Below are 14,493 nucleotides of genomic sequence, written 5' to 3'. Positions count from 1 at the left end.
TGCTGAATAATATTCTGTCAGATAGCTTGGATAATATCTCCACTCGATCACAGATATGTAACTTTACATTCGTTTAAATCTCATTTTGAAAATTATAACATGAGCATTTTTTAAATATAATAACCTATATTAATGTTTTAAAGAATATCGAATAGCGTATTAGTGTATTATTTAATGTGGTTTCATTAAAAATAAGAAATAAAAAAAGATTTTTTTTTTTTTTTTTTTTAAAAACCCACCGGAAGTTAACTGTCATTGTGGCTATGAGGGTCATTTAAAGATGGCGGAGTGCTTGGCTGCACGCTTGGCCAGCCAGGAGGAGCAAATTCGGCTCCTCTCCCAGGAAATATCAACTCTCCGGGATGGACTGAGTAGAGGTCTGGATGCCGGCGGGGTGACGGGGGTTTCCCCTGAACTGGAGAACCTGAGGAGCGAGAATGAGAAGCTCCATTATCGGCTGCTGCACCTCCGGCGGGGTCTGCAGGCGGAGCTGGAGCTGGAGGAGGCGCAGGGCAAGAAACAACAAGCGGTGAAGTGTAGCAAAGCTCCGGACAGCAACGCCGTCAAAGGGCAACAGACAAACAGCCAAGCCGATAAAAAGGTAGTAATTAAGACTGGGACAGAACCATATTACCCAGTTTAAATCTGTAATATGATGATGGCAGTGAGTAACGGGCCTCTAATGACAAGCCATACCACCCCCTGTCCAGAAATAGCTGCCCCTCTCAGTGTCAGTGTGTACATGTGTATATTTAACTATTTCTCAGACAGAAATAGTGATAAAAGCGTATCGTAAGTCTAAAGACACACACACACACACACACACACACACACACACGCTCACTCCCCCTTTGTGTTTGCATGCAGGTGGCAACCCCGGATACCAAAGCAGGTGACAGGAACAAGAGGGAGAAGAAGCAGGATAAGGGACAAGGAAGCGGGGGTGTGAAAGAGGTGATTATTTAACCCTTATCGCTCTGCTCACAAAATGCGCTTATCAAAATCAAGCTTTAAAAACACGTTATACCTTAATATTATTTTCCATTGTCATTAAGTTATTTTTTTAAACCAACATCAGTCCTATTCATAAAAATCAAATATTTATACATTTTCAGAATTTTAACATTTAATCGCAAAGTTTTTGTCATGATGCCACTATGTTTTTCAACAAAAAAATAAAATAAGTTTTCAGTATACTACATGTAAAGTAGTTTTTTGTTTTTTGATTATCAAAGTCTGGCATATGTCAGTGATTTGCCATTTTCAAAAGCTTGCACAGTGAAATATAAGTACTTTGGTGGTTTTGTATGACAACATGCAAAGCTCTGGTCATGCTTGAATTTTTCAAAAATGCATTAAGAATATAAGCAATTCACAGATTTTTATTTTTCTATATTTTTTGCTGTAGCAGAGGTCGTTGCCTGGGTTTGTTGCAGAGCGCCTCGGCCTCTATGAGGAGCTGAAGAAGGAGAGTGATGCCCTGCTGGCAAAGAGAGCTGCGGAAAGCAAGCCCATCACTGTGGAGCTGCCCGACGGACGTAATGTGGCGGGCAAAGCTTGGGTCACCACACCATACCAGTTGGCCTGTGATATCAGGTTAATACTCATCAGATCCAATAACGCTCAGACAACTATGGTATCATAAATTAATGGCAATATGATCAGTATAATTAATAATTTACCTTCAAAACACTTAATTGTCTGATTCAAGCAGACACCTTAGACGGAAACTTGACTCTCTGCTTCCCATGTAACTTTTTTTTAATATTGTTTCCTAGTCTTTCTTTAAATTATCACGTTGGAAATCACTGTTACATTGGGACACGGAATTTCTGAAGCAACTATCTTGCACTTGATCTTTTAGCCAGGGCCTGGCCGACAACGCTGTGATTTCTCGGGTTAATGGGGAGCTTTGGGACCTGGACAGACCCCTAGAGCAGGACTGCTCTCTTGAGATTTTGCGCTTTGACAATGAGGATGCTCAGGCTGTGAGTACATAGAACTTTTAAATTAATTTAATTTAAAAAAAAAAACAGACACATTTAAATACATGGCTACAAAGAAAAATCTCTGCAGATGTATTCTGTTGTATATCAGTATATCTAATTTGCAAATCTAATTTTGCACTGGCAATTCTTTTGATTTACTACATTCATAGAAAACTGCAAGAAAAGGTCCAAGTCACAGCACCCAAACATTATTATTGCTTTAATTTGACTGAACAGTTTTTGTTGTTTATTTGTTTGGGGGTTTTTTTGGTCAAAAAGTAATGTAAACATCACATCACATCATGTCCTAGGTGTATTGGCACTCCAGTGCTCACATCCTAGGGGAGGCAATGGAACAATTTTATGGAGGTTGTTTGTGTTATGGACCCCCGATTGAGAACGGTTTCTACTACGACATGTTCCTGGATGGACAGAAGTAAGCAAGTACTTTTTCCCCAGATGTCCTTATCTATTTGAACTTTTCTGGAATAATGTTTCTTTTTTTAGACATGGTTTCAGTCTGACTCGTGTATTTCACTGCTTTTCAAATTCAGTTATTGACTGTTTTGCCAACAAAGTGCTTACAGCAGAATAGAGACTGTCTTCTCCTTTGAAAGGTATTAAGGAGAGACCCAGGATCATTATGTCAAAGATGTTATGCTAGTTACAGAAACGTCATGATGCTTGTCAGAGCAGCACATTTAATGACATGTTTGCTGTTTCCAGGGGAGTATCCAGCACTGAGTTTGGGGACCTGGAGACTTTGTGTAAAGCTGTGGTGAAGGAAAAACAGCCCTTTGAGAGGCTTGAGATCAGCAAGGAGACACTGTTAAAGATGTTTAAGGTGAGCTTTGACACAGACATCCTCTGCTTGTGTGAATTATTATTTAATTATAGTATATATGTTGTCCAGTTTTTGAAATGTCCAAAACTGTAAATATTCCAGGGGCTATTGTCCTGTGCCAATGACTGTTACATAAACACATGAGAATCTCTCTTGCCATAAACTGACTTTCTGATTTTCTACAGTCTTGCCTATTAATCCTATTATTATTATATTCTTCAAGTCGAGACAAAATACTCTGTGGAGAGTATTCTTTTTTCCCAGGATAACCTCTAACTAACCCAAAGTGCTTGTGTCTTTCAGTACAACAAATTCAAGTGCCGTATTCTGAACGAGAAAGTCAACACCCCTACTACTACAGTCTACAGGTACATTGCTGCTGAGAAAGGGAAAAAAAATAGTAATTGAATCTTTTTATTTTAATTAATATTTTATTTCCCTGATGTTTTTGTAAAACTAACGTTGTGTAATTCGTGAATCCTGGCTAGATGTGGGCCCTTGATCGACTTGTGCAGAGGCCCTCATGTCAGGCACACAGGCAAGATCAAGGCCATGAAGATTTACAAGGTATGTGAAAAAAACACAGGGCATCAAATGTTTTGTTTGGTTTGTTTGTTTTCTCAAGCCCCAAACTAATTTATGTTCCCAGATAATGTTTGGGTTTTTTTGTTTTGTTTCATTTCTTAACTTCATTGTAATGAATAATAAATGAAAATGTATTTTTCCTAATTCATAGCCTTCCTATTATATTCATATATATATATGTGTGTGTGTGTCTTCCCCTGTTTTCAGAACTCTTCAACTTACTGGGAGGGCCGCTCCGACATGGAGACTCTTCAGAGGATCTATGGGATTTCCTTCCCAGACTCAAAGATGCTGAAGGAGTGGGAACGTTTTCAGGAGGAGGCCAAGAATAGAGACCATCGCAAGATTGGCAAAGTGAGTCACTGTAGGCAGGTCATGTTCAAGCCCACCCAGAGGCTAAAACCCAGTACAAAGTGAATTTTGATTCCTAATTGTACAGTATAATATGATGGCTGACACATCCCCTTTGAGGTCTTTGTAGGAGTTTTTTCCCTCGTGAGAGTTTAGGTTTGTGGTTTTATGGATGTGGTGTAACCCTCAAACGAACTTGGGTCACAATTTCCAGACAAATATGAACTGTAAAGATACATTCAACAACATAGAAACAAAATGTAACATAACATAGAGGGTAGGACAGGTTGAATCATCCCTCTAGTCTAAATTTGGGCAGACCAGCTCTATATAATTTTACAATGTCAAACACTGATCAGATTTAGTTGCAGTTTTTGACATTTAAAAACATCTTGCGTTAAATTGTTGCTGCTTTATCCCAACAGAGGGCACTGTGTTTCTTCATTTCAGCATATTTGGGACAATTATGAGTCATCTGAGCACCCCAGCTGGTTTCCCAGCATGGGAGACGCAGACGGCAGCACCTCAATCAGCACTGATAACAACACAGATCCATATTAAACCCGAGAGTCGAGATATCGCTGTAAAAGCCAGTTGGAGGGAGGTGACAAAAGTGACATGTTGTTTTAAAGATGGTGCTCTGTGGCATGATCCCAAGATGACTCTTAGCATCTACACAGCACATTTTCAAAGCACAGCATTTTGAAAACCTCTAGATCAAATCTACTTGTGTTAACCAATAGCATGGAAACAACGATAAGAAGAATCCCATCAGCTGCACAAGCAGGGAGCCACCTGTGACTCTGACATATTGATGTTTTAAAGCTGATCAAACAAGTTATACCTCATTACCTTTGACATCAGAGGAAATAAAAGCACTGCCGTGTGAGAATGAAAAAAAGAGAGGGAGGGCTCTAAAAGGGTGTTTTAGAAGTTAAGATTTCAATTAAAACCAGGCTTTGTTCAGTAATTCAGTTTCATGAAGGATGTTTAGATAAGTCAGACCAGAGTTCCAGTGGAAATTCTCCCTCAAAGTAGCCTGGTCAGGTTACGAATCACAAGAACTTTATAGTTCACAAATGCGAAAATGTGCCTTTACCCTAGATATAAAGGTCTATTGTGTAGGATTTCAGGTATATATTGGCAAAAATGTATTATGATAGAGTAAGTATGTTTACTGTTTTATATTATATGTTTTACTGTGTTGCCCTGTTTCTACAGTAACCCAGAATGGACAAAAACACTGACTCTAGATAGGTCCATTCTCATTGTCTCTATTCTGTTGGATTCATGCTGTAAATCTCTGCTGTCAATATGTGATTTGTTTCTTCACATTGGGGCTGCGTTATAAACTCTTGCACAGGGAGACAGCTTGTATCATTGCTGTTGGAATAAATACTGTTACCATTACAAGGTAGTTACAGATATCACAGGACTTGCTGACACAGTTGTATGGTGTATTTTCGTTTTTTAAGGGGAAAAGGATTAAGATAAGGGAGCTTGAGTTTGTACTGCTGTCCAGCTACCAGGGCACACCATCACTCTCGGTTTTTCCTTCACTCTGAGTCTACTGAGCTTATTTCGACGCCAGTCGCTGACTGGTGGTCTGCTGTGGGATGATTGGATTATTCCCTACTTTGTATGGAAGTGTTGCAGTCCTGCTGGTTGCACCTACAGCTAATACTGTCATGTGAAGTCATTAAAAAGTCTTATTTGTGCTTCATAGGATCAGGAGCTGTTCTTCTTCCATGATCTCAGCCCTGGCAGTTGCTTCTTCATGCCACGTGGAGCTTACATCTACAACACACTCACCGAGTTCATCAGGGTAGGATGGCAACTTTTATTTCTAATATATTTGCCAACTTACATTCTAAGCTTCAAAAGCCTTCAGATCATGTCCCCTTCTTCTGAGTCACTATTTTAGTTAAATCTTCACAATAACCTAAAAAAGCTAATTTAATAATCAGTATTATATATTATGATATCATGACTATGTCAAAATTAACAAGACCAGCTCAAAAGATATGAATAGGATTTTGAGGTAAAAATTGGCTCTTTGGGGCTTTTTAATTGCCTATAATTGTATGTCTCCATCCTACAGGATGCTAGAGAGGCAATTTCTTCATTAAGTTTTCAGATTGTTAAAAAATATTTATTTATCTCAACATTGCAAGCTGTTTTGTAATTCTAAAAAAAAGGAAGAGAATAGAAATACTTATTTTAAGATTTCCATTGAGGAAGTTCTGTTAAGATCACTGAGCACCAGTTCATGTCAGAACAAAACCCACACACAGACTGAGCATCAAAAAAAAATGAGGATGCTGAAACAAAAACCACTTTAAACCACTCTTGAACCTAAGTCCACAAGCCTCAGATTGCTTAACTTTTCCAGCATACTTGTGGTGTTTGCCAGCTCCTTGACATGCACACCACTAACCCTGAACTTCTGCAGAACATGCAATCACCAAGGAGCTCAGAGATAAGCTGCAAGTGTGATAGTGACCTGAATATTTTAGTTCAGCTCAGTCAGTTCAAATTCTGCTCAGAACTCAAGAAAGAGCTTGCCAGCAGCACAGCGGTCTTCATATGTCATTTGTATGATTGGCCTCATGGAATGATACTTAAAAAGTTTTCTGTTTTTCAAGACAAGCTACAAATTTAAGTTGAATGGTTAGTGGGCTGAATTTCTCAGTTAAGAGCAGGCCGCAGTGTTGCGATTGAGCAAACTTTAGTGTGACTCGACAGGAACTTGTCTGTGTGACGTCTCTGCAGAGATGTGTTGACATCTTGAAGACGGGACTTTCACAGCACACACCAACACACCGGACCAAGCCAAGGAGACCTCACATACATTGCACAGAAACGGTGCAAGATCGTTATCACGTCACTTCAGTCTGTTATCACTGTGAGGGGAAAAAAACAGCATGCTATGTATTTTCCTCTAAAACGTACCGCTAAAATGTGAAAACATTTCTAGATGCCAGAGAGTGGCTTCTTATGACTGCACTGGATAAGAAGCAGTCAGTTAGCAAATGACATTTAAGTTTCACTTCTTCAGCAGAATTGTATTTATTCAGGTAAAGCACACCGAGCATGCATGATATTTTTAAGCTCCTGCTGCTTTCATATTCAGTTCCACATATTCACAGTTGAAATCTTTCCAGGAACACCAGTCCTCTACTGTTGGCTGCTAAACAGCTCCACTGGACATTAAAATGTTTTTGCTTAAGGAAAACAAACAGATAAATAAAACCCACTGGATCCGATTTCTTTTGCAGCAGCTGGAGTTTGGTGCCAGAAGTCATGATTCAGCTCAGCTCAATGAAGTACCTGGGCAGTCCAGCTGGCGTCTTTGCCTTGTTTATGTGGTTTTGTTGTTTTTCTAGGATGAGTACTGGAGAAGAGGCTTTCAGGAAGTAGCCTCCCCCAACATCTATAACAGCAAACTGTGGGAGACGTCTGGCCACTGGCAGCACTACAGCGAAAATATGTTCTCCTTCCCTGTGGAGGATGACATCTTTGCCCTAAAGCCCATGAACTGCCCTGGGCACTGGTAAATTTAGATTGCTCAGAGAGTAAATATTTGAATTTGTGTTTCCCAAATTTTGTAGATCATACAGTGTTTTGGGCATGTCACGGTCATTTCATTTCCTGCTCTCTGGTTGTCCTGCAGTCTGATGTTCAGCCACAGGCCTCGCTCGTGGAGGGAGCTCCCTCTGAGGCTGGCAGATTTTGGGGTCCTCCACAGGAATGAGCTGTCAGGAACACTTACGGGGCTGACCAGAGTTCGGCGTTTCCAGCAGGATGACGCTCACATTTTCTGCACGATGGATCAGGTGACCACAACAGTATTATTCAGGCTTTGTTATACAAGGTCTTTAAACGTGTTCAAAAAAACAAGTTCCAATTATGAGTCATTTCCTAAATTTTGAATCATTTTTTCTTTTTTTTTTCTACAGATCGAGTCAGAGATGAAGGGCTGTCTGGACTTCCTGCGCTGTGTTTACGATGTGTTTGGATTCTCCTTCCAGCTGCACCTCTCCACCCGTCCAGAGAAGTATCTGGGTGACATTGCTGTGTGGACCCGCGCTGAGAAGGTAAACTGCATAATGTGCCATAGTCATGATTTATGTTGGAAGATAAACTTCAGGTACCAGACGATTTCTGGTAAATACTCAGCAGAGGATCTGACTTTGTCTTCTAGACAGTAGCTTGTTTAGGACCTGGCTATTTTTAACTGCCATAGTATTTAAAGAAGAACACCAGCTAATGTAGTAATTCCAGTATATTATTTATTTGGCTTAGGTAAGTTCAGTCAATATTTTTGAATATGAGCTACTTTCTCTCAAAGCCAGAAACCACAGAAGAAAGTTTGAAACTTTTGATGTCATAGGATACAAAGTCTGGAGCTGCGCCACAGACGGTGAATGAGAGACTGATTTTTTGGACCCACATAATGTTTTTCTGTTTTTAAACCCAAATGAGTTTTACTCCATCGTAGTGTTCTCATTTCTGAAACAGAAAATGTTCCCACATACACAAAACATTCCCCTTGCTGCTCTTGGTGTCATCTAGAACATCATTCAGCATTCACTGTCTATGGAGCAACACCAGACTTTATATCCAAACACATCACAAATGTGAGTTTTAGCACTCTAGTTTGGGATTTAGGAGAGAGTTGTTCATGTTAACTTAATTTCTAATAATTTAACTTTTTAGATTTTTGGGCCATCCTACTCTATAGGAATAACATATATGAATTTTGAAAATGGGTTCCCGACATCAATATGAATTATGAGCTCATATAACCGATGAATATTTTGTTGCAGACATGGGCACCTTACACACACAGACATGCATCCAAACATCCAAAGCAACTAGCAACAAATCTGGCAACTTATTTAGACCATCATGTGGAAAGCAGGAAGTTTAAACATATCTTGTTTATTGTAATTTATTCCCACGCTGCTCAGAGTAATCTTAGTCATCAGCTCTTCTGAAAGAAGCACAGCATCTCTCCCTCTTCTCTTGCCCACACAGGCAGAAGTTACAGTGAGTTACTATGGATACAGGTACACACATGGACAAAATTGTTGGTACCCTTCGGTTAATGAAAGAAAAACTCACAATGGTCACAGAAATAACTTGAATCTGACAAAAGTTATAATAAATAAGAATTCTATGAAATTTAACCAATTAAAGTCAGACATTTGCTTTTCAACCATGCTTCAACAGAATTATTTAAAAAAATAAAATCATGAAACAGGCCTGGACAAAAATGATGGTACCCTTAACTTAATATTTTGTTGCACAACCTTTTGAGGCAATCACTGCAATCAAACGATTCCTGTAACTGTCAATGAGACTTCTGCACCTCTCAGCAGGTGTTTTGGCCCACTCCTCATGAGCAAACTGCTCCAGTTGTCTCAGGTTTGAAGGGTGCCTTTTCCAGACGGCATGTTTCAGCTCCTTCCAAAGATGTTCAATAGGATTTAGGTCAGGGCTCATAGAAGGCCTCTTTAGAATAGTCCAATGTTTTCCTCTTAGCCATTCTTGGGTGTTTTTAGCTGTGTGTTTTGGGTCATTGTCCTGTTGCAAGACCCATGACCTGCGACTGAGACCAAGCTTTCTGACACTGGCCAGCACATTTCTATCTAGAATCCCTTGATAGTCTTGAGATTTCATTGTACCCTGCACAGATTCAAGACACCCTGTGCCAGATGCAGCAAAGCAGCCCCAGAACATAACAGAGCCTCCTCCATGTTTCACAGTAGGGACAGTGTTCTTTTCTTGATAGGCTTCATTTTTGCGTCTGTGAACATAGAGCTGATGTGTCTTGGCAAAAAGTTCCATTTTTGTCTCATCTGTCCATAGGACATTCTCCCAGAAGCTTTGTGGCTTGTCAACATGTAGTTTGGCAAATTCCAGTCTGACTTTTTTATGATTTGTTTTCAACAATGGTGTCCTCCTTGGTCGTCTCCCATTAAGTCCACTTTGGCTCAAACAGCGACGGATGGTGCGATCTGACACTGATGTTCCTTGAGCTTGAAGTTCACCTTTAATCTCTTTAGAAGTTTTTCTGGGCTCTTTTGTTACCATTCTTATTATCTGTCTCTTTGATTTGTCATCAATTTTCCTCCTGCGGCCACGTCCAGGGAGGTTGGCTACAGTCCCATGGATCTTAGATTTCTGAATAATATGTGCAACTGTAGTCACAGGAACATCAAGCTGCTTGGAGATGGTCTTATAGCCTTTACCTTTAACATGCTTGTCTATAATTTTCTTTCTAATCTCCTGAGACAACTCTTTCCTTTGCTTCCTCTGGTCCATGTTGAATGTGGTACACACCATGTCACCAAACAGCACAGTGACTACCTGTAGCCCTATATATAGGCCCACTGACTGATTACAAGATTGTAGACACCTGTGATGCTAATTAGTGGACACACCTTGGATTAACATGTCCCTTTGGTCACATTATTTTCAGTCTTTTCTAGGGGTACCATCATTTTTGTCCAGGCCTTTATTTTTTAAAATAATTCTGTTGAAGCATGGTTGAAAAGCAATGTCTGACTTTCATTGGTTAAATTTCATAGAATTTTTATTTATTATTACTTCTGTCAGATTCAAGTTATTTCTGTGACCATTGTGAGTTTTTCTTTCATTAACCGAAGGGTACCAACAATTTTGTCCACGTGTGTACACAAGATATCTGTCAGTCTGAAATGTTTAAGGTTTTTGGGTCAGTATGCCTGTTTAAAATCATAAGTGTAATTGTACATCAATGCTTGATTGTAGTAAAATAACATGATTTCATATTTCAAAGGCTAGTCAATACACTCTCATGCTGCCAAACAAATCTCAAAGCAAGTAAGAGGAATAAAAATGTGAATAAAAATTCACCAGAATCTGTGCAAGTAAGTGTTTGACATTTAAGATGTATAATGAAAGACACTGCTTTGGTGGCACGCACTAAAATGAAGTCAGTGTCATGTTTGTGCATGAAATCTAAGTGGAAGTTAATCAAGTTGTTAATCCAACTGAATGAGGCTCCAGTCATAGTATCACATCTGTAAGTCTTTGGGAATGTCCTTGCATTTCTGTAGGCGGAGGTGTGTTGTCAGTAAAATCATTGCTCATTTGTTTGACTTGATTTCTGTCATTAATTGCACAGTCGTGAACTGAATAAGGTCATCACTTACAGTGTAAACGTAGAAGTGCATTAGGCAGTTATGTTCTGCACTCAGTTGTATTCTGCAGTATGACTTGGGCTGCTTCACAGCAATTACTTTCCATTGTTTACATTTACGTATATGTTAACATTTGCCTCATGTTTGACAGCAACTGGAGAACAGCCTGAATGAGTTTGGGGAGCCATGGAAACTCAACCCTGGAGACGGTGCTTTTTATGGACCTAAGGTTTAGAAAATTTCTTTATTTCCTGCCAAAAACAACACTATTTTAATAATTTTCTGCGGTCCGTAAATCCTGTGATATTTTCTGTGCTGCTGCAGATTGACATTAAGATCAAAGACGCAATTGGACGTTACCACCAGTGTGCAACCATTCAGCTGGACTTCCAGCTGCCTATTCGCTTTAACCTGACCTTTGTGGGGTGAGTCACCTAATCAAAACATTGACACACTGCTGAGTCTGTGTGTTTTATTGCGCCAAGGGTTGTATGTTAATCCAGTCTTGAATAAGCTGTCTCAGCTTGTGTGCAGTGTTCCACAGAGTCGTGTGTTTAAAAGGTGAAGAGCCGCATGCAGATTTGAACTCAGTGAGAACCTGGCAGGTTGTTTTACCACATTACCAAGAACTTCACTTTGTAAAGATAGATAGATGGACGGATATTAATAGACAAATAATACAATGATAAATCTGAAAGAATGAATCTAGTTTACATCTATAATGACACATTTTACATGAACCCTTAATATTCTCTCTGATGTGATGTTTTACAGGAAGGATGGGGATGACAAATCCCGACCAGTCATCATCCATCGTGCCATCTTGGGCTCAGTGGAGAGAATGATTGCCATTCTCACTGAGAACTATGCAGGGAAATGGTAAGGGGCTTTCTTGTTATTTTTTTGCTTTTGAAAGCTTTTTTTTCAATTTAAAGAATTAACCATGATCCACACTGCTGATAAGGACCACCACTTTGATCTCTCTCATGCGTTCATTGACATTTCAGCAGATAAATCAGATGTAAATATTCTAGACATTTTGTGTTCTAATAAAATGTTTCGGGTGGTAATGAGTCTCGTTGGAGTACCAAACCATCTACTTTTTGTAACATTTTAACCAAAATGTCCTCTCTCCTTTCTGTTATGATTTCAACATCACCATACCATAAAGATTTCTCCCAGAAGTTCCTTTTTGTCAGGGAGAAACATAGGCGATAAAGTTATTACACCAGTATATCACTGTGAAGACTGTTTCATTACAGTCCGTCTCTCGTTCCAACAGGCCTCTGTGGCTCTCTCCACGTCAGGTGATGTTAGTACCTGTCAACCCCTCCTGTGAGGATTACGCCAAGAGGGTAAGGCTTCCACGTCCCCGTCTTTATTGCATTTTAGTACAATCATATGAGTGCAGACAATAATTGTCAGTGGCACTTGGATTTGTCTATTTTTCATTTATTGGTTTAATTAAAAAGACTTTCATCTGTCATCACTGGGCTTAAAATAATAATTCTGCATAACATTTATAAATACATACACCTGTAGGATGACCAGTGTGTATACTCTAGGAGAGACATCATCCAACCCTATTGACAACATGGTTCCCTGTCTCTCAGCTATTTTTTATTTTTTTAGTAAAATGAATGCACTCTCGAATAGTTGTAGGGATACCATTCCATTATTTTGGTGCTGAACTTGAAAAAGCATTTTTAGCAAATCTTGTTGAGCAAAATTAAAACACGTTTGGTCTTTTTTGCTGTATTTCAACAGGAACTATTTGAATAAATTGTTGAAGGGGTGAGGGAGCTAAACCATGCAGTATCTTACAAAGTAAACAGATATTGGCAATTAACAGTATTCTTTTGAAGCTCAATATTTTTTCATTAATGTTGCAATATTTAAGTATTGTATGATGCAAAAACATAAATGTGTTTTTTTCCCCCCACCTGTCAGGTGTGTAAGGAGTTCACAGAAGCTGGTTTCATGGCAGATGCTGACCTGGACTCGAGCTGTCTTCTAAACAAAAAAATCCGTAACGCTCAGTTGGCCCAATATAACTTCATTCTTGGTAAGAAAATCCACCACCATATTCACGTTTAAGTGCACTGACCTACCACTGATTTCAGCACATTTCACTCAATTTGTTTTACTTCTCTCAAGACTGCCTGCAATCACTTAAAAAGTACATTTAATTAGTTACCCCCACAATTTAGTCGGTTTTGAAAGACTTTATTGTTTTTTGGGGTTTTTTTCTTTGTTTTTTTTTTTGTTACTTTTATTTTTTAGCTTGTAATGCTGATTGGGTAGTTTATTTTTAGTTACTAGGAGACACCACGATGCAGAGAAGGAAAGTATACTATATATGGTTCAGTAACTTGTAAATGACCACATCATATGAAAATTTAAGAATTTGTAGAACAAGATCTGTGAAGATTAGGCAACTAAATCAAGTTTAATCAAAGGAGCTTACCCATTGTTTTGCAAGTTCTTAGTCTATGTTATCAATTTTATAATGTACTTTTTAATCATATCTGCTTTTAGTTTGATCAACATGACATTAATGTTGCATCAGAAGCACTGCTGACTTCCATCATCTGCAGCTACTAGTGTAGATTTTTAAAAAGTGTTGAAAAATCAAAACACAGATGAAATGTTTTCAAAAAATGACCAGAAAGAACATGTAATTTGTAGTAAATGGGATAAAATGTGGGAAAAAAAACCCAAATGTTATTGTCTTTTTTAACTGCAAGGTCAGTAAACTCACCAACAGAATGATAATGACTCAAAATAAACATTCCTAATTGGTTGACTATAAAGCAAATGGACCACCAAGCTGGCTAACCACCCACAGTTGTTGAATTCAGCAGCCCGAAGCGGGGCATGTGTTAGGGTAGCTGTGTGTGGTGTGACTTGGCCCGTGTCAAGCTGTTGTGCCTTCTTGTGTCTTGGCAGTGGTCGGAGAGAAAGAGAAGATGACTAACAGCGTCAATGTGCGCACGAGGGACAACAAAGTCCACGGAGAACTGTCAGTTGCCGAGGTGCTGGCCCGCCTGACCCTGCTCAAACAGTGCCGCTGTCCAAACGCAGAGGAGGAGTTCTGATCAAGACAAAGAACAATCCAGACTCTTGAATTGGAATACCTCAACTACAGTCAGACGAGCAGTAAACAGACAAGTGATGGTACAGTGAAAGTGTAGTGCATAGAGCAGAAATCAAACAGAGGAACCAATGAACTGTTTTTCTGTAAGCAGATGTGATGAATGAAAAGCCTACTGATCATGTGTGAAGGACAAGTTTGTGTACGTGGTGTGACTATTGAATTATGTAGCTGAAGTCTGTCTGAAGGGAAGTTACTTGATTAATTGAACGAAACTGTGATCATTGTCATGATGAAGGTTATGTGAATTTGGCACTGATTTTTCACAAAGGCCTGCCTCTGTGGGAAACTCCAGAAATAAAAACAAAATCAATTGATTGGGAGCGTTTTGTTCTTTTACTTTCAAAACAAGAGTGATGAACGCATCATGCCATGGTAGAG

The 14,493-nt window shown here is 39.2% G+C and overlaps 1 protein-coding gene across 2 annotated transcripts; it reads left to right on the top strand.

Moving 5' to 3' along the window:
- Nucleotides 1–248: 248 nt before the first annotated feature.
- tars3 (threonyl-tRNA synthetase 3) lies at nucleotides 249–14,430 on the top strand. Of its 2 annotated transcripts, none has more exons than XM_042483718.2 (19): nucleotides 249–601; nucleotides 868–954; nucleotides 1,412–1,596; nucleotides 1,865–1,988; nucleotides 2,300–2,424; nucleotides 2,715–2,832; nucleotides 3,136–3,200; nucleotides 3,321–3,399; nucleotides 3,625–3,771; nucleotides 5,495–5,593; nucleotides 7,155–7,321; nucleotides 7,442–7,604; nucleotides 7,728–7,865; nucleotides 11,110–11,187; nucleotides 11,283–11,383; nucleotides 11,733–11,837; nucleotides 12,241–12,313; nucleotides 12,909–13,023; nucleotides 13,908–14,430. In XM_042483718.2, the coding sequence occupies exons 1-19, from the start codon at nucleotides 281–283 to the stop codon at nucleotides 14,054–14,056; spliced, it is 2,439 nt and encodes an 812-aa protein (XP_042339652.2). In that variant the 5' UTR covers nucleotides 249–280; the 3' UTR covers nucleotides 14,057–14,430. The 2 variants fall into 2 exon arrangements, with proteins under 2 accessions (XP_042339652.2, XP_042339645.2); XM_042483711.2 differs by having other exon boundaries at nucleotides 1,409–1,596.
- The last annotated feature ends 63 nt before the right edge of the window (nucleotides 14,431–14,493 follow it).

The sequence above is a fragment of the Plectropomus leopardus genome, chromosome 1, assembly GCF_026936395.1.
Source record: "Plectropomus leopardus strain MGB_pleo_1.0 chromosome 1, ASM2693639v1, whole genome shotgun sequence".
NCBI lineage: Eukaryota > Metazoa > Chordata > Actinopteri > Perciformes > Serranidae > Plectropomus > Plectropomus leopardus.
Note: the sequence above shows the minus strand (reverse complement) of the source record. Positions and strands in the feature narration are given on the sequence as shown.